The sequence below is a fragment of the Cystoisospora suis genome, assembly GCF_002600585.1.
Source record: "Cystoisospora suis strain Wien I chromosome Unknown contig_1698, whole genome shotgun sequence".
Lineage (NCBI taxonomy): Eukaryota > Apicomplexa > Conoidasida > Eucoccidiorida > Sarcocystidae > Cystoisospora > Cystoisospora suis.
This window is the reverse complement of record NW_027154498.1, coordinates 1-24,084: the sequence shown is the minus strand read 5'-3', so window position 1 is coordinate 24,084 and position 24,084 is coordinate 1. Positions and strand designations below refer to the sequence as shown.

Here is a 24,084-nt window from a genome sequence, read left to right as displayed (position 1 = left end):
TGGGTGAACCCCTCTCCGGCGCCAAGGACCTTGTCCAAAATATGCTCGAGAACCGTTTCCTGAGTGCTGTGCGGTGTATGACCGCCTATGAGCTTCTCATCGGATTTGTACTTCACGAGCTTCAGTGAAACAGAAAGCAGCTCACAAAATTGTGGGAGCGACATAGAGCGCGACGGGCACACCCGCGGACCGAGAGAATAAAACAGTGAGAAATGTCAAGGCGGTCAACCATGCAGAACCGGGGCAGAAGAGGGAGTTGAGACATTCTTAATTGAACTTCTGCACTACACCACCACCACACCCGTACTGACACCGGACGCGTTGAACTTCTGGCTGCTGGATGCTGTTCCCCCGAGGCGCCCCGCCACCAGCCAGTTATTTCGCGCAGTCCGGAGGTTGGGGTTGCTGTCGTGCTCGCCCTTTTCGAGTGCCGAAGGAGGCAGGACTGAGCGGTTTCCTGTGTTCTGAAAAAACTGGTCCCATGCCTGTGAGACTGTCGAGTCCCCCACGCGGGCGAGACAGTGCCCAGCTTGGAGTGTCCGAACTGTTCACCATCAGTACGCCAAGGCAGATGGTTCCCCGGCAATGCTCTCGAACTGGAATCCGAGACTCGTTAGTCACCTCCGGTCTCCGGGGTGTCCCGAGTAAGGTCCCGGCTGACGCCGCGTTGCCCCTTCGATGAACACCAAGGCGGCCGACAGCTTGACGCGAAAGCATGCCTGTTCGAGGCTGTGTAGTATAGCCGACAAACAGAATCAGAACGGGGCCTTGTTGCTTCGCTTCCCCGGTGAAGCGTTTTTTACGACGCTGGGAGCAAACTCTTAAGGAGGGCGATCACTTGAAACCGCTTCAAGGGACGCTGATACAGGGACCACGTACTAGGACACCATATGCAAAATGATTCTGTTGAAGTTGGAAAACACCTCAGAGCGTCATTTCCCTCCCGCTGCGCGGGTGTGCCGGTCGCTCAGAAGGCTAAGTCACTGAGGCTTCTGTGGAAGGTCGTTCGTGGAAAGGGGGAGCGGTCCATGGTCTTTCAGAAGATCCGCAGAACCTTCTCCGACTCACTCGAACACCGGGAGCGGGCGTGCCACACGTAAAGGCCGTGGTCGAGGGGAGGCAGACTACCCCCGAAGCTTTTCCAAGGCCAGAGGGTATCTCGGGATTTCCAAGTCTCCTGTCGACCAGGTCTCTAATGACATACGGCCGGATAGCTCTGCGGGTGATAGTGACGGTGCGTGGACCACGCATCGTGGTTAGGTTCGTCCACAGGATTGACTTTTTTTTCTTCTCTTCGATGGCCGACTTTGGAAAGTGTGCTACAGCTGGTTGCCCCCTGTTTGCGTGCTGGCAGAGTCTAGCGTTGTCTCATTTTGGTTTCTTTATGCCACCTTCGGATCAGATCCAGTCCGTGTTTAAAAAACCCTCCATAAAGCCCTTTGAACGGTCTTTACTGCTACAGCAACTCTGTTCTCGCACCGGACGAGCTGCTGGAACGAAGGCCCAACTAACCCCATCGAGAGCTGGCGGGGAGAGGGTCTGGATAATGTGTGTTGATCATACGAGCGCGGCAGCACGATAACCGTGAAGCCTGACCACCTCTAAAATACTGCAGCTCTTGGCTCGATAGGGTCCGGACTCCGCGTGGTTCCTGGTTGGCGCTCTTCTTTTCGAAATTCTCGGAAAGCCACACCCACACTTCTTCACAAGAAATGCTAACGGCATGTTGAGGGTTACTGTCACACACGAAGTCGGTTTCCAGTGAAGTTTCTCAGACGAGCACAGAGCACGTGCCTGCTTCGCCAGACTGAGAAACACGGCAGTCTTAGTAAGATCTCAAAAAGCGTCTCAGCTTGCGCGAACGTGTGTTCTCCTGCGCATCTGCTTCCCCAAGGCTAACGCCGTGCACTGGGTAGGGCACTGGAGTCGAGCCTGACCTCATCTTCCTATTTTTCTCTGTCTAGCAGCCCCACGCCTTTCCCGCGAAAAGCTTCCGAAAGCAGTGGGCTTGAGTGTGTCCATCGAACTGATAGAGATCAAAGCCTTACGCAGGACTAAGTAAGCACCATGCGTCTCGGTTGACCACTCGCGTGTGGCAACCGACTGAGTCTTTGTCAGCATTCAGGCAGCAGGTCCACACCTCGCAGTTCTCAACGACGCAGATGTCGAATTTGCCAGGGTGAAAATGCTGCTTGAAACGCCTGCTGTGGCTTGACGCTCTCAGCCTGGGCCACACCCATACAAGCAAACGTACACCAGAGCATGGATTAAGACAAGCACGTGGGCAGCTGATAAGCAAGGGAGTTGTAGCTGCAGATCCAACAGAGAGGCGCACATATATATATATAATTAATATACTAGCTCAGATGTCCGTGTGGCTAGGAGCCATCTGCGGGCAGGCGGAAGCTCTCAGCTGGCAATAATGGCCCCTATATTCCAGTCGGACCAACGGAGAGGACTCCGGGGCAGCTCGAGGCCGTCGTTTTCACTGTCTTTCAATGTGCTATCTTCAGGGCTAGTACCAGCCACATAATAGACACTGCCAGGACAGTAGTACAAAGTCTAGACACATGGGTTTGTATCGCGTCGCGCAATGTTAACCCGCCCATGCGCTAAAATACTAACGGGGAGCTCTGCCGTAGTAGAGAGCGTCAGTATGGTTCCTTACTGAGTAAAGAGCAACTGAAAAACCCTTAGCCCGTGGGCTGCAGAAAAATTACTCTTCGGAACAGTAGCTTCACGGGTGTTCAGAGCTCGGCAAACCACTGAACTCTCACAAACAGCCGGGTGGTGCTTTTACCGGCTGCTTTTCTTTTTGCAGGACTGGTGCTCGAAGTGAGGGTTCTTCGGCATTGCAAGACTATCTTCGAAAGTGCGCTTCACCACGGCCCAGCAACGTTCTTCACTTGCGCCGGGCATCTCCCTCCTTAGGCGCTCGAACGCGGCCTCTCGTGCCATGGCGGATTTCTCTCTTTCCTCACGAAGCCTCAAGCCAAGCGCCTCGGCTCTCTCCTGTGTAGTGAAGCACACCGTGACCGCATGGCATACGTCAAGCAGAGAGCTAATTACTTTGGAGAGCTCCTGACGTCGAACAAGTCTGAAGCAAAATATGCCCGTGCGAGACTGTTGGTTTTGCAGCTGGCGCGCGGAAGACGCGTCTTCACCGTCAAGCTGGTCGCTATTCTCGAGGTCCACATCGGCTTAGATAAACTCAGGTGTCTGCTTTTCCGGAAGGCTCGTCCTCGTCGACAGCTCGCTCGTGAGGATCATCGCTTCGAAGGCTGCCTCTTCGGTGAGTGCAAACCTGCAGGGAACACCGTCTCTATCCCCTAGGGGTAGCCGGCAGCATATAGTTTCGCCTCCGGCAACAGATACCCGATTTTACTCCTGGTATTTGACAGAGACCCGCAGTCGTGGTGGTGCTTCTTCAATACGCCGAGCGTTTGAGCGTCATGGGACCTGGTGCTACGATCCCCAGCCAAGAAAAAGCATACCCGAGGATTTTTGTACGAAGCAGGCAAGTGTTTTCCAGTGCAGGGTGGTACACGGGTCTCGTATAGCCTCTCGCGCTGCTTGCGTTCCCAGGGTTCGATTAGAACGCTTGCGTTCCACGGAGTCACGCTCGCACCGGGGGAACTGGCCCCGCGCTCCTCTTTCCACCATTTGCTGTGAGATTTTGAAACGAGTGCGGCTTCACTCGAGGGCTCCTGTCGGCGAGTATCTATGCAAAGAGATTTCTCTTCTTGAATAAGAGGTGCACCCGTTTCCTGTGCGGAGAACCTCGCAGACCCGTTTCGAGGCGATAGTGCCAGTGCCCGACATGACAGACTAGAGGAAGACAGCGTTGCCGGAAGGCATGAGCCCACAGCGGTGCCCTGTCCCGCAAAGCCCGGCTGTACGGCACACCGGACGGGGCCGCTTGGCAAAGATTGTGACCGGGGTCGGAGGCCAGCGGACATGGCGATGCTTGCTTCAGACGGCCGGAACGAAGCGGGGCACAGGTGATCTCACTTGATCTGCCGTCGAGACCTGCCTACGTCAATGTGACAAGGGCCGCTTAGGCTCTCTCCCAGTTACTTAATGCCGGACTTCTGACGCCCCATCGAATGCGGCATCCAGATTGCTGGCACGCGATGACAGGGTGGACAGCTGGCTGTGCTGCATTTGCATGAATCGCGTTTGGGCGAGTACAGGTTAGCCGGAGCCGTGGACAAGAGCTGACACCTGCAAGCCTGTGAAGTGTACTGCTTGGGAAAGGCTCAGGAGCAAGAGTACTCCCGGATGAGGAAGCGAGCTCTTTCCTATGCATTGCGTGTTCGCGCGTTCTTCAGGGCAGCAGGCAGAAGCCACGGCGATGGCCCTCGCAATGCGTGGGAGCGGCCCGGTCTGGCACGGCGTCTTCCAGTCTTACGGGACGGGCGGCGAAGGCGCCCTTCGTGCGTGCGGGGCCCCAAGAGTTGGACGGGGCTTCTTGACCTTCTTTGACGTTCTGCGCGAAAGACCCGACGGCTAAGACTGCGAAGATGTCTGGAGGTCTCCTTGTTCAAGAGAGCATGTAACACCACACTCGGTTAGTGAGCAGTTCACGCCCCGTTTACATCGAAACAGCCTAAGGCCAAAGCCAACTGCTGGACAGTGGTCACACATGAGAATGCCCCGCTTTTTCTCTGTCAGGAAGACTGAGGATTCTCTTCTTGCAGAAGTGCCCTCGTGCCTTGAGACCTTACTCTCCTGCGCGTGTAACGGGACAACCATTTAGGCTCTGAAAGAGAAGTACGATGACGCCTAGCAGGCGAGAAAATTTGTGGGTCTTCGACACGACAGTACGCCTACGCGCCAGCTAGGGATTCCGCACCCGAATCACTATGGATGCACTACAACAGTCTGTTCTTCCGGTGTCGACTACAGAATTACCCAGCATGGTCTACCTTCCGACAGGGCACTCATTATGCCACAGTCTGTTCTTCCAGTGTCGACTACAGAATTACCCAGCATGGTCTACCTTCCGACAAGGCACTCATTATGCCAAAGAAAACTACCCAGCACGGCCTGTCTCCTGATTGAACATCCATTACGCTAAAGCGAGGCTAACTGAATGCCTCACAGCGGAAAACTACTGAAGGCAATGAGACGCCTACTGGGTCGGACAACTAACGGCACACTAACCACTGCACTGACCATAGCCCAAGTCCCAGATTGACAGTGGACACCAGCGAGATTGACTCTCCGAATGAGATGGAATATGCCACGTTACTCTCTGACTGGACTGACTCATCGCCTGTGTGCCAACGGACAAGGCACCTGGAATCGGAGCAGTTCAACCGCGGTGACAGGGGGACAGCTTGTCTGCCGAAACAGGAAACACAGCACTTCAGTCGACTGGGTCAGCCACTGTCACCAGAAGAACACTAAGCGGTATTGGCTCAGGTATCCCGCCCTTCTCCAGCTAAAACGACATAGAACTCTTGTTGAAGACGTATCGGAGCTGCCACTGCCATGATTTTTGATCACCAAAAAATACGTTTGCAAGCACAGACGGCCGCTTAGGGCTGCAGGGGAGTTGATCAGCAGAGGAGTGCGACAATTGCTGGTTGCTCCAAATATCCAAAACAAGGGTGGCAAGCCATACACTAACACCGATGTGACATTTTCCAGTACCACTTCCATCACAGTCTAAGCGTCTCCTAAATACTGAGATGCGCTGACGTTTCCCTCGACACCAATCACCCCATCGTTGAAATTGAAGCCCCTCTGACGTGAACGGCCACAATTTCTATGATTCAACGCCTAGCCTAGCAAAGGACGCCAGCCGGCTGACAAGCAATAGGCATGCTCGAAAACGCCAACTGCAGATTACCAGCCTGCCAACGCCACCTCGCACGCGATTGCGGGAAGAACTGCAGTCCACACTGCTGACCACCTAGACAAGAGCTTGGAAACAGAGGTTCTGCTTCCTGTGGAGCATCACAGTAGCTCGCGCGCGACGAGAACAGCCGCCCGCCTGAAGGATTTGGTACGCTCAGCCCTCCAAAACCGATTTATGAGCGCGGAAGTCAACACAGCATGCAGAATAAAGACACTCGCTGCTAAGAGGGAAGAAAGCTACGGCTGATAACCAACAGAAACGCAGATTCTCCTCTGGCAAGAGGGGACGGTGTTGTCCACTTTGGCAACCAGAGATTTGACACAGCATGATACTCTCCTTCTCCAAAAAGTTCATCCTGCTGCAGTCGCTGCACGGCACACAAATCCCGTTACAAAGCGGAAAAGCATACAAGAAGGGCGGAACATGTCCATGCTCTGAGTATGAAGAAAAGAAAAGGTTAATCCACTGAGGATTCCTTCCACAAAAACTGGAGGAACCTGCGACAACACACAGTCACCGACACACTTGAATATTTCATGCGCTGAGGCGTGTCGAAGTCCGTGCATCCACCGTTACACCCGATGCCGGCCTGTGAACCGCGATTCTCTTGTCCACCGGTATAGAAAAGATCACCCCTGCCGAATCGCCCACTCCACCTGGCACCAGTACGACGGAACTTAGTCCGGGTGTGCAGCCGGAACGACGGACACCTTGTGACTAGGGTCCTCGCATCCGATTATTCTTCTCATCGGCCGCAACGGTCGCCCTGTAGCAACAGAGAACACACGAAAAAGAAACTGCTTTCTCCTGAACAAAGATGGTTTACAGCTGATCTATGTGCCCCCTCGCACTGATTTTTTCCCCGCCAACCACTCCTAGGAGAAGAGATCGCATCACCAGCGGCATTTGCTTTCATATTTTGTACCAGTCCCCCGGCTTCACGGACCAAGCCCACACGTACGCTTTAGTGCCTTGAACCGAAAAAAACCCACGGATCTCCTGAACGGTACCGCGAATGTATTCTTCACCCACATTTTTACAGAAAACCAATCTGAGCTGTTCAAGGCCGGGAACAGCGACTGACGCCGGCCCACGCGGCGAAGACGTGCACAGTGCCAAGTACCACAGCAACCAAGAGCGTCTTTCACAAGAAGGTAAGCCGACAAAGCGGCCACTCGCAGAGTGGAAGATTCTAAAAGCGGCCGCCTTCTGTCTGACGACGCGTCGACGCAGGATGTACGATTACAGTTCTCTGAGTGTCAGCGGCTGGTGCCGTGCCCCGGAAAGTGTGGCTGTTCACATGGCACACAAACTTACTCGGGGGACATATCTATCAACAACACACGCATGCTACGAAAAAAAATAGTGAACGGTGCAGCTTTCACAGTTCACGCTGCAGAGCGACTGGCGTATGAACGGAGAAATGCTGTTGTAGTCGTTCACTACGCCTCTCGTCCTGTACTCTTCTGTTCCCATCGTGTGGCCCCCAGCCAGCGTCACTCGGCAGAACGGCGCTACAGAGCTTCGAAAAAAGCCCCGCTGCGGGTAGAAGCTCAACCTAGTATCAGCGTGATGCCGCGTAGGCTTTTTCCAAAAACGTCTTGTCTCTTTCTTGCGTCTAAAGACGCGAGCCCTGTTTGTTGTCCGCGAGCTCTTGAATCTACGAATCCGGGGCACTATCTACAGACGCCAGTCCCGCAAGCATTATCTGTGCAATATCCTACTTGATGAAAGCATCCTCCATGTGTTTGCTGACGTCAAATTTCTTGTTCTCCTTCAGCTTCTTGAACATGGCGCCTTTTTCCTGCATCATGTGGCCCAGAATTCGAAGTGCCTCTGCACGCTTGACTCGGACCTTGAGATCTACTGACTCGTCCCGGCAAACCTACGAAAACAAAGAAGGGGGGCAGAGGGAGACATGAATGTATACCAATGTCCTCCGCCAACATCACCACCCAATACGCACTCCGACGGGTGCTGCAGTCCAAGTACTTGAATCGGACAATAACACACCCGTTCTCACACTCTACCGGGCACGAATGTCACTCCACCAAGTATCTGTGCACGTCTCCCAACACTCTAGCGAGCATCTCTCCCCTGACTTTGACGCGGCCCGCATGGCCGTTCCAAACCAAGCCTGGGGATGCGGGCATGGGGTGCGATAAGCATACATTCGTTCCACGCAGCTAAGATTCCTTTGTTTGGTCGGAAACGAGCGGGCTTTCTTAATCCCGATATCGTCAAACGCTCCGCTTCTTAAGAAAGCTCAACAGCAGACGGGTCTGAGCTCCACGTAGGAACGGCAAGGTGATGCGGATTTCAACATCCTGCTTCCCCGATCCGAAAAACGCTGCCGACCCCCCCACAAAATGAGTTTCCGGGACTCCCGCTTGTTTCGCCTCCTGGACGTTTCCGTACATCCTTTCTCAGAACCAGCCAGGAATCTGCCCACGGCTACTAGCGTCAAAACCGAATGCGCTAGGCAGGCAATGGAACGACCACCGAGACTGGACGGTGGGTGATCCACACCACATTGAAATCGAGCGCCCCGGCTAGAGAGGTGACCCAGTCCCAGCACAAGGGCGAGAAAGTCCACATGTATGCTTCGAATGAGAATGCCCCACGAGCTCCACGCTCGAAAACTACTAGGACACCGCCAACCAGCTAGGCAAACCAGTCGTTTGTCCCCCCTGTCGCACACTCGTCCCATTCAACTAGGCAGTAAAAAAGTGCGCGCAGTAGGAGGAGATGCTGATGGAGCCGCACTTTGTCCCAGGCACCGGAGACGTATGCCAGAACAACGGCGAGCGGCCCCTTGCTGCCGTGTCCTAAAAGAAGCACACGAATCAAGCGCAGCGGCTTTGAGTCCCACCCTCTTCAAGTTCGCCAGCCAGGGCCGCCACCTACGGTATGAACGCACAGAACGGACTACGAGTACGAGCACGACTCACTTTCTCAGCAGCCTTCCTTGCCGTATCCTCGACGTCGTATAGAACAATACTCAAGATGCTCTGAAGAATCTCGCCGACCCGGCCAATCTGAAGAAAACAGCAAAAAGAGGTTTTGCAGTCACTAGTATTGTCTACAGACCAGGGACGTGCTGCGAAACTCATGAAAAGAAACGAGGTCCTCCGCAAGAACAGCTGACGCCTCGGCAACACAACCATGCCCCTGCGGTAAAACGGCACGGGCGGGTATTCTTCAGCTATACATGCAGAGAAGCGCGTAAGCATCTTGATATGTCTCAGATACGCTGGACGTCGCAAAAGGGGGACTGGCGCTGCCACTCAACCAGAGCGCATGACCACACTGTCTTCATATGCCGCGCTACACGCAGAACAGGTCTCAAAACGACCTGGTGCAACCTGCGGTTGCGGATCTCTTCAATTGCCGAATATTATACATGTCCAAAAAAGAACACCGTGATGCATACCCATACATTACACAGATGTGCGAGGGTATTCGCCATTCCGTCAACACCAGTCTGACACCATCTACATTATGCTCCGACATTTACTGTCTTCGAATCCTGCACAGGGGACAAGCGTCTTCTTGTCAAAGGTGCTGCGGGCCCAAGTACGCGAGAGAGTCAGGATCTATTACTCAAGCATCTCGTATCAGCTCATGCATACTCTTCTAAGACATCATACGAGAGGAACAGGAGTTGAGAACAACGGAGCGGACACGGACAGCAACCCCAAACGAATGAACCACTGAAGACAGTTTTTACCTCGTGCGTGTCGAGACGTGCTGGACCGGCACTCGTTTGGGCGCTTCCTCCGTTGCTGGCGCCCGCACCATCCCCACTTCCGGAACCTCCAGAGGCTTCCTTTTTCTTCTGTTCTTGACGCGCATGGATGTCAGTCGCCGCCACAGCTGCCTGCACCATGGATCTTGCTACTGCAAATGTGTTCCCTATATGCATGAAAACACAACTTCATCAGAAAAAGATATACCGCGAGCACGTTCTTAACGACTTAGATACAGAAGACACGAAAAAAACCGTGACGCAAGTCTCCCGAAACGGCGCGCTTTCAACAAAAGCCTACATACAAGTGTCGCAACGACACTCCGAAAGCGTCCGATTCCACGCTCGAGCCTCCTGGTTTATGTTATGGCGTAGTGCAACACGGTTCGGCTATTACGGCTAGAGAAGACACTTGGAGCAAAAATGGCAAAGAGGAATCTAAATCCCATAAAGGGAAAAGACATTCTTTATTTACGATGCCCCAACCAGACAGTGGGAGAACACGTTCTCCACTGGCAACGTGCATAATACTCTGCTATCCGCTACGTCTGCAACACCCCGCAGCCAGGGTGTCGTCGTGACAGGGAAAAGACGTCAACAAAGAGCGATCGGACACAAGTCACGAGCAACAAAGAACAAATAGTCCTAAGAGTGAGACTCCAGCAAAACTTCCATATATACTGAACACAGTCGGGGGCATAGCACCGAAGCCGCGTTCCTGCAAGTACGCCATCTACAAATCCGAAAACATTTTGTCCTACTGTGACTGGAGAAGCGACGGGACGAAGAAATATTCGAAACACGACTGATACCCCCCCTAGGGTGCCCGATTGCTCGGCTCACCGCCGCGCTTCCATCAAAAGCGCTTGTCATCCCGAGTACATTCTCAAGTGAGGAGATCTTACCAATGCTTCGCCCTGTTGCTTGCACATTGGCGAGAGTCGCGCCAAGACCCCAAGCAGTTTGCACCTCGCCAAGGTACGCATCCGCGAGGTTCTCGTACGTCCACCCAAGTGACTCGACAATTGAGTCTCCGAACGACGACTGCACGCAAATACCCAATGAAGAAGTACTAGGAGAGCAAGTATGCTTCAACTCGTTGTAGGCTAAAGAAAGTGAAAAAAACAGACATTCCCGTACCAGCAAGCCGTTGCGCATACAGAGCCGCCAGCACGGACTCGAGAAGAGCAAACGCGGAAACCTATTGGCATACACCAAGAACCCAGCGATCACGCACCTTGTTTACAATCACACCGAGAACTGTTACAGCTTAACCGATTACCTTCGCTAGCGTCTCCCAGATGCTGTAACACAACCTCACCTACAGTATGAACGTTTTCCTTTGTTTTGCGTTTTCTGGCTCGACCGCGTGAGAAAAACCGGACTAGTGAGGTCATCCTCACCTCACACAATGCTGTAACTTCATTACTCATATCTCGCCTCCACTGTACTTCGTCTCCGTCGACGTAAGGCTGAATCCTATCACGAAGTCCCAAAGCCAAAGTAACTTCGCGCCGCCTCTGCTCCGCCTCCATCTCCTGCATGATTTTTTCTCTTTGCTTTGCCGACAAATCCGGAGACACTTCCTGCGCACAAGGGTCAGGTACACTCGAAGAGAGGCACTGGTCTCCCAGTAGGAAGACTGCGTTAGAAACGCGATTACAATTCTTCCTCAGCCGAAGAGATAAGCTCGCGTCCTGGTGCCCCACGAGGCAAGAGGGCCCTCCACAAGTGTCACTCACAGGGAGACCCCTGAGCGCACAGAAGCTTTCCTCTAGCCATACGATATGGAACAGAGCAGAAGTACAACCACGTTGTCCAAGCGGCAGTATAGCTAAGGGGAGGCTTCTGCTGTACGCTATGAGCAAGTCGCCAGCAGCGAAAGGGAGCCTGCACGCATTGGCACAGCCGCCCAAAGGAGCTGATCGCCCCAGAACACTGGATGTAGCTCCACGAACTGACTACGTAGCTCCTATTTCTTCGTCTTGCAAAATTCCTTCCCATGTGCGCCCTTGGTAAGGACGAGAAACATGAGACACGTGAGTGGTCGACGCCACACAACTCCCAACACCTCCTGTGGTAGAAATCACATCCATGTCCGAAGGGCATCACAGAAACAAGGCGATAATACACCCGCAACAGCTCCGCCCCACCAGGACGGCGCCTGCAGATGAGCCCGTCAGCACTGACCTTCCGGAGACATGTCGTGGGTAAAAACACTCGAGTGCACATTAGGAACGGGAGGACGCCAGACAGCTGAACATAGGTCACCTGTTGCGCGTACCATCAAGATATACAGGTCTAATTCACATGAAAGCGCTGTCTGACGCCATACCGCCCTCACTCTCCCTCGGCCCTCAGCTTCAGTACCACGCGAAATGGTCCAAAATTCCATTTGTGACCCTCACTTTGCTGTTGGCGCCGCCACCTTCGAAATACCCTCCCCCGTCGTCGCTTTGTGAGATTACTTCCACTAGGTGAGCCATCTTGAGCTTTCCAATCCACGGATCGAGCTGCTCCGACCCAAAAAGCATCATGAAGAAAAGAGCGGGATCTATAAGCTTCATATTCTGAGTCGCCTCCAGACCATACTTGTCATACTGTTCTCTTCGCTTCGGATCGTTCAGCACCTGATAGGCTTCGCCTGAGAAACACACCCGCATCTGCCCCCCAACGAAATACTCGTCTGACTGCCCCAAGCTACGCTCGGCAAGGCATCCTTCTTTTGTTGCTTCCGAATTAGCCTGGCGCTACGGTGTTCAGCCGCTTCGTCTACTTCGAAACCGCGGATCCTGCTGGCCAGGGGAACTGACCAAATTTTCCCTGGGCAGGCTGAAATCTGTCAGCCTCTTTCTCATTCTTTTTTCTCACAACAGTGTTGAAACCGTTAACCAGTGTAGAAAGATGGGAGGCAAGGAACTGGCTTTGCCTTCATCGCGTGACCACATCTTCAACGCCTTTTTCCTTCAGCTGCTATGCCACAAACACGAAGTAAGAGGGCCGGCAGCAGTCACTGAAACTGCCTACTGTGTCCGACTGGTTTCTACGCCTGTGCTGATCTTATGCACCAAGACGAGCGAGGACAACGCGAAACGGTCCCAACGACTTACCAATCTTCTGGAACTTCTTATTGGCCTCCGGGTCACCGGGGTTCTTATCCGGATGACATTTCAAAGCAAGCTTGTAGTAGGCCTTCTTGATTTGCGCTGCCGATGCGTCTGGAGTTACTTCTAAGGCGTCATAAAAACTAGTGTCCACCACCTTCTTCAGTGGCTTTGGTGAAGAATCCTCGCTCCGGCCGGCGGAGCTGGCATTGCTCCTTTCTCCTGTCCCCTTAGTCGTTGATGACCCCGGAGTGGAAGCCTGACCCTGGCCTCTTTCTGCTGCTGAATCCCCCTCTTCAGTTTCCTGGCGCCCGCTATTTTCCTTCCCTTGACTGTCCGGGGCAGGTAAAGCCTTAAGTGACGGAGAGTCGTCATTGCCGCTATCCGGTTTGACTCCTTGGAGGACCTCCGCTGCTTCTGCCGGAAGCGAGTAACCTGAAGGTAGAAAAAGTACCGGCGAACACGGACCAACCCGCTAACCCGTGTCTAGCATATCAGCGCCTGCGGAATGCCCGGGCTGCTACGAATGTACCACAAGGACGCGGGATACGGAAGGCGGAAACAAACAACAGCTAGCGACGGTCCGAAAATCTCATCTCGAGGAAAGAGCCCTTCCCGAGGGATGGCCAAGCCAGATTGCGTACTCTGAGAACATTGAAATCCGAGTCTCTTTTCTCTCAACACTGATACATACGATGTCACCTGTCTAGACGGCACTTCCACCCAGTGTCACTAGTAACTGGCATGCACTTTCGACAGACCCTCAGCTCCTCCAGCACAAAAAAGCAGACACCGGTGTTGTCCGGTCTGAAAACAGTGAACCTACACCGTACACGACCCAGACGATGCCCACTTAGCCGCGACTCTAAAGACACATATTTACTACAGGCAAGCATCTAGCATGCAAACAACCGCAGCGGCGATACAGTTGGCTTGACCGGACACGCTGTCATTTCCTGCAGGGCTCGTTTACTCAACACTCTAGCACGAGAACAATAAATGCTGAGTTCGGACCGCAAGCCTCCATCAGTTCAGACGGAGAAAAGACACCTGTATAAGAGAAAAGGAAACCCTGCCCCCACTGGCAAGCCGCCTGGTCCGGAGTCGAGTGGAGACTGTAGAAAAGGAGTATCTGCCTGGCTACTCCAGTGGGCGATGAACTTGAAGCCTAGTGCAGAGAAGCTTTCGTCAAACCAAGGAATACATGAAAACAGCGTAGTGCATCCACCGAAACAGACTATGGCGAGAATAAAGATGGAAAATCCAATATCAGCTTCGTAGGGGAGTGACCTCGCGCGAGGCACGCTATGACGAGCATGACAGTTTTTTTTTACCTGTGGAATGGTCATTCCATTGGGACGGATCCGCGGAGCTTCCCCACCTCCAAATGCCGTCGAAGAAACCAGAAACACCTCCCGAACTAGATGAATCCGTTTCTGATGAGGGCACAGACGCAGGCGGCACGTCGGCTGCCTCCCGCTTCTCCGCCACGCTAGGAGAACTGTTCTCATCTTCCGGTTTCTCGCGATCCCGTGACGGCTCTCCAGACTCCTTCCCTCCGAACACACCCCAAACATCGAGAGAGCTTAAGAAATCACCCGCTCCTGACGAGGTCTGACCGGACGCCATCGTGAGTATCCTAAGACACTCTCTCTGGACAGCTGCAAGACACACCTGATGGAAGCTCACGAGGTGCGACGAACCAAAAGCTGGCACAATAACCAGACTCGGGGAACCGCTGACCCCAAAGAACAGCCAAGAAGCAAGTCACACAAACAATGACTGATTGGAAAGTTGGCGAGAGACGCTATTTCAGCACTCCCCAGCAGGCAAGCCTGTGGCACAGTGTGCCGCCAGCGTCACGCGCGCGTCGTTGCGATTCTGCAGTGCCCCCTGTCCGTGGCGAGTTGCTTTGTTGGGTGACACGGATCCCGTGTCACTAGGCAAGCATCTCCCTCAGGCCGCAAGCGCGAGTAGAGCGCGCGAGACAAGGAACGATATGACGGAGGAGACGCCTCTACACGTGGGTCCAGTCGCCAGGAACTCCTTCTTACGACCGCGAGACGGTCATGTCCGAGTCACATGCTACCTCGCAGAACCCGCGGAGATATCATCCCGGAAGAAAAACGAGGTGGAACAACGAACTCCGGTGCAGCTAACGGAACCTGTTCGCGCGCCCCGGATACCACTACACTCCGCAGACAGGAGGTGCTAAAAGGCGACGAAAAAAATAAACTTGAGAAGTTCGCAATGAGACGCTCAAGCCAGCAAGACGAGAAAAAGCTACGAAGCGGTCTAATTCTCCAGGAGCAACAAAGGACACCTGCAGGCTCCCAGGTAAAGCTTGATCTGGTTCCACGCTACTTTCTCAGTCCAAGAATCCTAATGCATGCGGCATCCAGCCAATGGCACACCTGCCCGATAGCAAGTAAACGTAACACCTGGGTTTGAGCGACCGAGATCATGAAATCTATTTCGACACTATCGCAAACGAGCTTCCTCAACGTAGCCCAACTTTCAGACTGTAGACTTGACGAAAACCCACAATACGCGATCCAGTCAGCACCGGTTTGGGACGCGCGGTGTCGATGCTCGATGTGGCTGCCAGCTCCTAGACGCACCCCCGGTCGAGACGGATGGACACTGCGCAACCGTACGACCTGAGCTGAACGCGAGCGCCTCTCCCAGGTCGCTCACCAAGCGGATGCGTCTCGAGATGTCATACTGGGAAATGCTGCCGAAGGGCGGTCTAACCAAGCGACGACGGAGATGCCACAATGAGGAAGGGTCTGAGGGCACCGGATCCAGCACCCCGCCGAAGTAGTTCCCGCGGGCCCTGTGCTCTCCTGAGGCAAAACTGTAAGTTTGAGTTGCAAATACTCTATGTTTGCAAGAAAAGCTTTCAGATCTGCCTATACATCGCGCCGTCCCGTCTCCGGGTCTCGAGATGATTAGAAGCAATATGAGGGAACAGTGACAAGAGGGCACCTCAACATAGGTACTACGGTGCTCCGACGCAGTCACCATCGAACTTTTCTGTCGCCCGGCCGGTCGTACTTCTCGTGAGAGACTTGAGTTTTTTCCATGCGCGTTTCCTGCTTGCGTCGAGAATTATCCGGCATGCCACGGCTGTTCGCTTCCGATGTGTGAAGAGGAGCACCCGCGGTCTCCGCACGCTCAACACTCCAGCCGCATGCAAAGCTGCGACACGCTAATAGCGGCAGTTGAATGAGTCAGAATCAATTCACAAAGCGTCCACGGGCGCTCTAGCGGCGTGAGGTGCATGGGACGAATATGGGAGTTCCATCGGAGTTCAAAATTGTATCAGAGAGGAACTGGGTTCTCTCCGGCCACGCCGGTCGCGGTGCCGCGACACAGCCGACCACTCAAGGGTCGACTGCACGTAGTGCAATGGCTTCATGCTGAGTGCGGGACCGGTTACTTCTGCGAGTGTTCCGGTGCTGTCACTTACAGAGCAGCGACTCAACATCATCTTACACTCCAAAGACAAACAAGAATGCACTGCCGGCCCTTGACGCGGCTTCCCGACATCTGCAGCGAGCGGTTTTTGTCGCTTTTAGCTCCAAGACTTCGAGGAGTGAGCCAGCCAGGATCCCCTCTCCTCTTGGAGCGTTTTGATTTTCCGGTGTTTTTCTCGCCTTGCGAGGTCAACCGAAGCTCCTACCATTGCACAGGCAGCGGCTCCAGATTGGTAGCTGGTTCAGTGTTTGTGGCGGTTCCTCGACTTTCGAAGGGTCTGCTCTTTGCCAAGACGTACAAAAACCATGAGAATGCGGTGGTTTCCCGAGGTCAAGGAGCAGCCGGCTCAAACGAACGCACGCTGAAGGCATAACTGAGAGAGGTTGAGCTTGTAGGGTCCTATCGCATAAGCAGTTGGGACAGACACGATCCCAAGTTTCATGAGAGCACAAAACAGATGTCTTCCGGAAACATTGAAGACAATTCGCGCGTTCTCTACCGTGAAAGAAGCACACGTCGATCGCTGACGAGCAATCCTGAGAAAATCGCTGAAGGGAGACATCACGGCTACGCCGCTGTTCGACACTCTATGCGCTGAAGCTCCTCCGGCGGGTCTTGGCCGACAGAGCGCATGGCTTCGCATATTTTCTTTGCCATGTTCACCTGAAAGCAATCAATCACAAGCGCCGTCACAGAATGCCGCAGTTGAAAACAGCTAGAGCTGCTCAAACTAGTTCCCCGTCGGCGCCAAGAGGGTTCCACGATGGCAGCCACTTCTCCTTGTCGGCTGAAAGCAGACTGGAGCGTTACCCAGTACCACGACAGCCAGGCGGCGCCGATCCATAGTTGACGGCCCAGCACTGCCATTACAGGTTCTGTTCACGTGAATCAGGAGGCAACATTGATGGTAAAGGATGAAGACGCGGCTTACTTTCTCCGGGGCAAAAAAGTCGTATTGGAAGAAGCTTATTGCCGTCCCCGTGCTTCCTCCTCGGCCGGTCCGACCTGTGAACATAGTCCGCACAAGAGCTGAATGTTGACAATGGGGGGCCGGGGGTCGCAAAGGATCCAGAATCCCCACAAAGATCTCTACCTGGACGATCTTTTCTCCGTGGAGAGACACCTCGTTCACCCGGGCGGCGACACTTCAGAAGAAACAGTTTACACCACGTCACAAAACCTGCTCGCCTCCTGCTCACTGAGTATCAAAGAAAGAACGAGACTTTCGAGTACATCAAGAACTGCGCTCTTCCTCCAGTCGCCACCGCTCGCGCCCCAGAAGCGGTCAGCGCCAAGAGGATGTAGGACTTCTAGGAATGAGTGGCACTGAGCTAAGCACAGTCGACCGGCAACCGACCACCCGGCACGTAACTGCCCGAAGAAATCTCGTAGAGGCCCACCAATACGATGGATGTAGGACTCAATATTTTTAGGGACGTCGTAGTTGATGACAAATTGGATATCGTGAATGTCTAGACCCCGGCTGGCGACATCGGTCGCAATGAGAATGTCGCAATGCCCTGTGCGGAAGTCATGCAAAATCCTGAACAGATGCAAAGAGCAACAGATCAAACACCGAACTGGGCACTCTCTGCTTGTTGTGGCAGCCCAACCAGCGGAGGCGTCGGCAAAGCAAATCTACATGTATGCTCGTGGTCCCGAGCGGAACAGAACAGCTCCCGCTCACCAAGCAACATCCTGTTTCCTCTAGGGGCGAGGCAAAAGCCGCGAATTCACACACCTGTCGCGTTCTCTTTGCTCCTTGTCTCCGTGTATGGCTAGCGCCCGGAGTCGACGGTAACGCAGTTCCCTGCAAAGCTGGTCGCACTGTCGTTTGGTTTCGCAGAACACCAAAGTTTTTCTTCCAGCTAACTCTTCAAGGACGCTGAACAACCGCTGCTGAAGCTGTCCTGAGGAGACGACTTCGACCCGCTGCACGGCAACAAGCGAAAGTGTACCCCAGCTCTACGTGACTGACAAAAAATCAGCTCCACTCACAGATTTCTGTCAGACTGCAGAACAGGAAGCGGAACACCCTCCAAAGGCATGACTAATATTGTGAACCCCCGATATCACTCGGACATCGCAAGCAAATTCCACCCACACCAACAGAAAAAGTTTCACCCACGCTACTCGTAGGTCAGCAGCCATGCACTCCTGCGGACCGCTTCGCAGCGGGCTCCCGGTGGAAGCGATAGCGACATCCTTGAGAACAGCAGCTGGAGCCAAGACAAGCGGGCATGCCAAGTGACCAAGTCAGCCGTTTTATGGCGTGCGTGCGCACACGTCAGCATCGGTTACGCTACATCGAAAGAAACAAAGTGAAGACGGACCCCGGCAACACTCGGGTGCTTGTTAGTAGCCTGGCAACGTGGACGCTCTTTAGCAGCTTGGATAAAGCCGGTCTATTGACGCTATCCGAAATGCTTTTCCTGACGGCCGGAGTCCGCTCAACAGTCGCACGTAAGGCAAGAGTCAGATTCGTCAGCAGATTTAGCTACCTGACGCACCACGAGAAACCGTTAGCCACCTCAAAATATACACCCCGGTTGGTTCGGGTCAGTGCCTGCCCCGTCAACCCCTGCATCACAAGGATGTGTCGGACAGCACACCGGCACCATGGCTTCGCACCGTCTGTCCAGCCACCGCTGCCACTCCGGCAGCAGGCATTGAAGGTATGGAAAGAGTTGAAAGCACTCTTGGCAACTTACCTGAGTGACATTCGCATTCGCTTGCAGCTCAGCGCTACCAACCTGCAGCTTCACGACTTGTGATCGACAAAACGTACCGGCCAGTCCCCGCACCTGGGATAAAAGACAGAATCGGGGCAACACGCGCATGCTAGAATCAGTGATCAAGCGATCTTCGCCGACACAGTTCAGGGCTGGAATGGCCGAGAGGGTGCGCTGAATTCAGGGCTCCATCTCGGCCGTCGTCCTTTCGCATGCTATCTCAGCGGACACACTGCACACGGTCTGTGGGAGAACGGCATGCTGCAGCGAGCTCTCAAACTTGCTGGAGCCGGTGAAACACCAACTGGTGTCTCCCGTACTCGTCCGCGAAGGCGAACCAGACTACCATCAAGATGGACACATGGACGAAGTGAACGCAAGCGCGCGCGAACCTAGCACAGACTCACAAAAATGTACTCGACTGACCTTGGCGTGAATCTACCAGGTAGAGAGCAACACCAGGCTGCTGCGCTTAGGAGATCACTGTTGCGACTCGACTAGGGCAAGGCCGCACTGCCTGCCCCGCTTCAGCTGACGAATACACACCTCCTCGCCTACAACTGAATGTGAGTGGATACACGTTTACGTGCGGAGAGCTATCGAAACGACAAACACCGCTGAAACAACACGACAGCAACAGATCCATGGGCGACGGCACCACTGGCTACAAGTGACAACTGCTGTGCAGAAAAGGAAGCTGCCTGCGGAATACCCATCACCACGCCAAGCCACGTAGGTTTCTGTACCTCTCGTGGCCAAGTGGCGGACCAAAGCAAAGTCTGGCGATCTGGTCGAATTTGGGAGAAAATTTTCCGCACCTAACAACCGCAGCCATGTGTGCGGGCGTCACGCCACAACGCAAACAACACGAGAGCTTCAATGGCGCAGAAGTGGCCCCGGACAGCCGTTTTTGTACAGGAATACGGACGTTGTCCCGCCCCGAGGCCAACCCAGGGTGCCGCAGACAGATAAATCAACCATGCTGACAAGACCGCATGAACAAAAGAGTGCCGTCTCTGTCTGCCGCAGTGTCTGTCACATTCGCCTTTTCCAAGACACTTGCTGTATACACTGCTCCGCAGCACAGGACAGCAGGACATGGAATTCAGCGTCCATCCCGAAGCGCCCTCTATAGGCCCCGCAACAGCAAGTGCGCTTTGTACCCCTCAGATGTTCTGCGCCTGCCTGTTTCCGAAACACACATGCAACGCTGCCGATTTTGTCAAAGGCAAGCCATGCCTCTACGCGAAAGAAGAGAAGAGCCTTTAATCCAGAAGACTGCGCCAGGCGGCACACGTACGACAACGCGCTCGATTGTTTTCCAGACCATTATGTGAGAGCCACGCGGGACACGAACTGACTATATGCGTCTTTCGGGTACGTCGAATTATCAGAGGCTGCGAGGACTGTAACAACGAAGTATCCATCCGGCTGAGAAGGTGCGTTTGCGGAGAGGCTGAGCTCAGGTGCGGGATTGGTCTTGCGTGCGTGAAACAGCAGAAAAGGCTCTGGAAGGACACGCTGCGATCCAAGGCATTGGGGCTCTCCCCGACTTTCGCTCAGAAGACCCACGCCTATTTCAACAGCCAGCATGGAACGGGTATTCTTGGTTCTTAAGCCATCTCACACACGAGCGTGCCCACCCGCTGGCAGTCGTGTTAGCAGTCACTTTGCCCTGTGCCGTGATCGGGGTCAATGTCCTCACGCAGCCCCGGCTGGTGGCCGGAATGGGTCAAAAAGACAGCACGACTCATCACTCGTGCAAGCTAACCGGTTGCACACACCGCTGGCGTCCAGCAGATGGCACAGATCCGTACAGAGCTGCAGGAAGGAACAGAAGCTCAACTAGCGACTGAAGACAAGCTGCCCGCACGTACCCTGTTACGTCCGGTTTGGCACCTGAGTGAATTGCGTGCTTGGCCTAAGTACTCGCGGAGATCAGATTCGGTTCTAGATTACCTGCGGCTCGAACCCCATGTCCATCATTCTGTCGGCCTCATCCAAAACAACGTAGGATACACGCTTAAGATTTGTCGTTCCGAGGTCCAAGAAATCCAGGAGCCTTCCTGGAGTAGCCACCAGCACTTCCGCACCCCGAGTCAACTCGCTGGCTTGTGCGTGTCTTGGCACTCCCCCGTACACGCACGCCGTTCGGAACTCCCTCCTGAGCGGTGGTGTACTTTCTCCGAGGGGCGCTTTTTCTTGGAGCTCCAGGGACAGGCCATCGGTAAACTTGACGCACTCATGGCGGATTTGCATGGCAAGCTCGCGGGTAGGTGCGAGAACCAGCACCACCGGGCCGTCTCCTGGTTTGAGCGCGGGTTGAGCCCGTGCATGCACCAGTCCAGGAAGCAGAAATCCTAGTGTTTTCCCGCTGCCTGTCTGGGCAATCCCCACCATGTCTCTACCGCTCAAGGCTACCGGCCAGCCTATCTTTTGGATTGGAGTGGGCTCCGCAAAGTGCATCTTGTGCAACTGTTTAACAATGGCGGAGGGGAACCCAGCCTCTTCGAAAGAAAGAACCGGTTTCGGCAACGGAGCCTCCCCATCTACACGAAGGTGATTCGCTCTGAAAAAGGCAGATACCTCCTCGCTGGAACGAGAGGCTACCGCGGGATGCTCCACGTAAAAATTTTTCTGGATTGGGGCAAGCCTTTCTTCTTCCCATCTCGGCTCCACTAAGTTAGAGCCCATGACGTTTGAGCTATATCCCCCTCGAGAGAGGGATTGACCGGAGGGAGATCTGCGGGAGAAGGAAGTTCGGTCCCAGTTGTTGCGCTGTGCCTCCCCGGCCCCGTGAGGGGCGGGGGACGAGAAACCGGATCTGTTGCTGAGGCCGTACACACTCGGGTCTGCGTCTGAATGCGCATATGGGGGCACGGAGCGGCTCGGATACGCAGAAGTCCTTGACTGGACCGGAGGTCCCGGATGAGTACAGGGCCAGGCGCGCACTCCCGAAGGGGGTTGGCTGGGAGGAGGACCGCACGGCACACAAGACGGTGAAGCACAGTCGGCCTCCTCAGAGTGAGGAGACAAGCGACGGTTGCTGCAGGGCTGTGCTGCAGGCAGTGCGCCTATGGGTGAGCTGGCGTGCAGATAGTTGTCGCCGGAACCATACAACGGTGGTAGAGCACGACCAGAATACGCCTCGGGGACAGGCAGAGGGGCGTGACTGCGAGGAGACGGGTCAGCATTCCCGTTCCAGTGTGGCGTCGAGGCAGTTCCCCGGCCATCTGTTTCAAAAACAGCGGCGGGAGCGCCACGAGCAGATGAAAAGTAGCGGCTGCGGCCCTGCTGGGGAGGCCCACATTGAGCTGCTTGCTCAGATCGATACTCTCCGCGAGCACAGGCACGAGGGGGAGGCATCGACCCGGTGTACCGAGTCACCGTCCCGCCCCCCCTTATCAAACGCCGGACAGTAGAAAAGAACGGGAACCGCCTCACACTGAGTTGCACCGAATCTGAAGGCATTCTCATACTCTGTGAGGCGCAGCCCTTAAGCGGGGCGCTTTGCAAGAACAAGGGGAGTCTCATTGCTGCGAGTCAACAGTGGCGAAGGGGACCAGGCCAGCTCAACGATTTCGAAAAGCCAAGTCGCCACACACACACGAACCTCACTTTACCGCTATCCAGCAAGCTTCCCATCTGAGGTACACGCATGAGAATGGATACAGAATGCAATAGCTGGCTGCCCGGTTGGCGCAGGCTCCGGCCTCCCGTACTTCCTACACCTCGGGACGTATGCCGCCGCGCCAGAAAAAGACGTGAGTGCCAAAAGCGGTTGGACACGACACCCCTGCGTCCGCGTGCTGGCTGTGGAGCGTCACACGGAGTCTCAACCGAAAGACGCTTTCGCGCACAGAAGACCAAAACACAGGGAAAGGGCGCCGCGAGACACAAGAACGCGGCAGCTGGCCGTGTGCACCGCCTGCCAACTTCCACGGTGTAGGAGGTGTGGGGCGTAGCCGTTGGCTCCTAGCTGGTAAGAATGCATTCCCTGTTTGGCGAAGCGGGGCCTCAAACCAAGATGGACAAGGGCAGAGACTCCACGTGCTTGCCCGTGACGGGAGACAAGGCAGATGCAGCACCGAGGGCCAGCAATCGGAAGGTCCACGTCCCGACAGGACTGCCGGGGGGTGTCGCGCTCGTGTAGGCGTGGTTTCAGGGAGCGGCATACACAGGAAACTTGTCATGCCATCCTAGCGCGGAAGTCCATCTGGAGAGCAGAGAAGACAGAAAAAAAAGCGAGCCACTGAAGGATCGCGAAAATGCTGTACGTACCGAAGTCGCGGCTCCAGCTGCTTTGCTGTCGAGAACATCGCACACGTCGTCCCGCTGCTGTGAGTCAAGACGACAGAGCCGCCTAGAGCCGGGTCAAGTGTTTCGCCGTTAACCTAAAGAGAAAGAAAGGCCCACGCCTTCACGGCGACTTTCAATTCTTCGGCACTCCGACTCCGCCGTGTCATTTCCTGCTGTCAGGGGGCGAAGCACCAACCGTCTGCGTTGCATGCCGATCTCTTTCGCCGTCGGGCAGAACATTTTCAGACCAGCGGCTTAGTTTACGTTCTACCGTCTAGGGTTAGGAGACGCAACAAGAGCGTTGCAGAACTTCGGCAGAGCGAGTGACTCCGTTTGTTCGTGTCTGTTGCAGTGTGTTAGGGTAGCGCTCGGTAACCTGAAAGACCGTTGAGGGCCTTCTTCGCGGGGCTGAGTAGCTGCGAGCCCGACGACCCCCCAATCTGACTCCCCCTGCCGCTCCGGACCATCGCCACTTGTAGATCGGCACTATCTCTGTTCCCCGGTACTTCTGTACTGCGTGATGTTGCCCAGCTTCGCGTACTGTTTTACCAGGGGCACCGAACCTCGGCGGGAATTTCCCGGACCCAGTTAATCTGTGTGCATTGCCGTACCAAACGGCGGCGTTGAGTGGTTGTGGCGGCTCGGTGTTTGCTATCTCCCAGCATCTACCAACCGGCCGCCAGTCATCTCAAACGCATCAGGTCGATAGTGTGTTCGAGCGGCGAGAGAGCGGGTAGGCCGTTGCGAAGCAACTAGTGGTAGCCGTCCTTCGCTCTGCAGCGCCTGCGATGCGCTTCCGCACAACCTGCAACCTGTGTCGTATGCGTCCGAGACTCGCAGGGCTCCGTTGTGCCC

General features: G+C 54.7%; 3 protein-coding genes across 3 annotated transcripts; all 3 read right to left on the bottom strand.

Annotated features, from left to right (window-relative positions):
* Positions 1–1,851: 1,851 nt before the first annotated feature.
* CSUI_003758 (uncharacterized protein) lies at positions 1,852–3,436 on the bottom strand. The gene is made up of 2 exons (XM_068063953.1): positions 2,801–3,436; positions 1,852–2,225 (listed from the first exon to the last, which is right to left on the bottom strand). The coding sequence occupies exons 1-2, from the start codon at positions 2,956–2,958 to the stop codon at positions 2,045–2,047; spliced, it is 339 nt and encodes a 112-aa protein (XP_067924067.1). The 5' UTR covers positions 2,959–3,436; the 3' UTR covers positions 1,852–2,044.
* Positions 3,437–6,507: 3,071 nt separating this feature from the next.
* Positions 6,508–15,794, bottom strand: CSUI_003757 (uncharacterized protein). The gene is made up of 9 exons (XM_068063952.1): positions 14,053–15,794; positions 12,725–13,153; positions 12,023–12,258; positions 11,018–11,200; positions 10,520–10,658; positions 9,597–9,781; positions 8,818–8,904; positions 7,591–7,751; positions 6,508–6,632 (listed from the first exon to the last, which is right to left on the bottom strand). The coding sequence occupies exons 1-9, from the start codon at positions 14,345–14,347 to the stop codon at positions 6,584–6,586; spliced, it is 1,764 nt and encodes a 587-aa protein (XP_067924066.1). The 5' UTR covers positions 14,348–15,794; the 3' UTR covers positions 6,508–6,583.
* Positions 15,795–16,736: 942 nt separating this feature from the next.
* CSUI_003756 (ethylene-responsive rna helicase) lies at positions 16,737–23,796 on the bottom strand. The gene is made up of 7 exons (XM_068063951.1): positions 20,890–23,796; positions 19,677–19,748; positions 18,910–19,002; positions 17,940–18,130; positions 17,599–17,741; positions 17,130–17,203; positions 16,737–16,861 (listed from the first exon to the last, which is right to left on the bottom strand). The coding sequence occupies exons 1-7, from the start codon at positions 22,462–22,464 to the stop codon at positions 16,766–16,768; spliced, it is 2,244 nt and encodes a 747-aa protein (XP_067924065.1). The 5' UTR covers positions 22,465–23,796; the 3' UTR covers positions 16,737–16,765.
* Between the last annotated feature and the right edge of the window lie 288 nt (positions 23,797–24,084).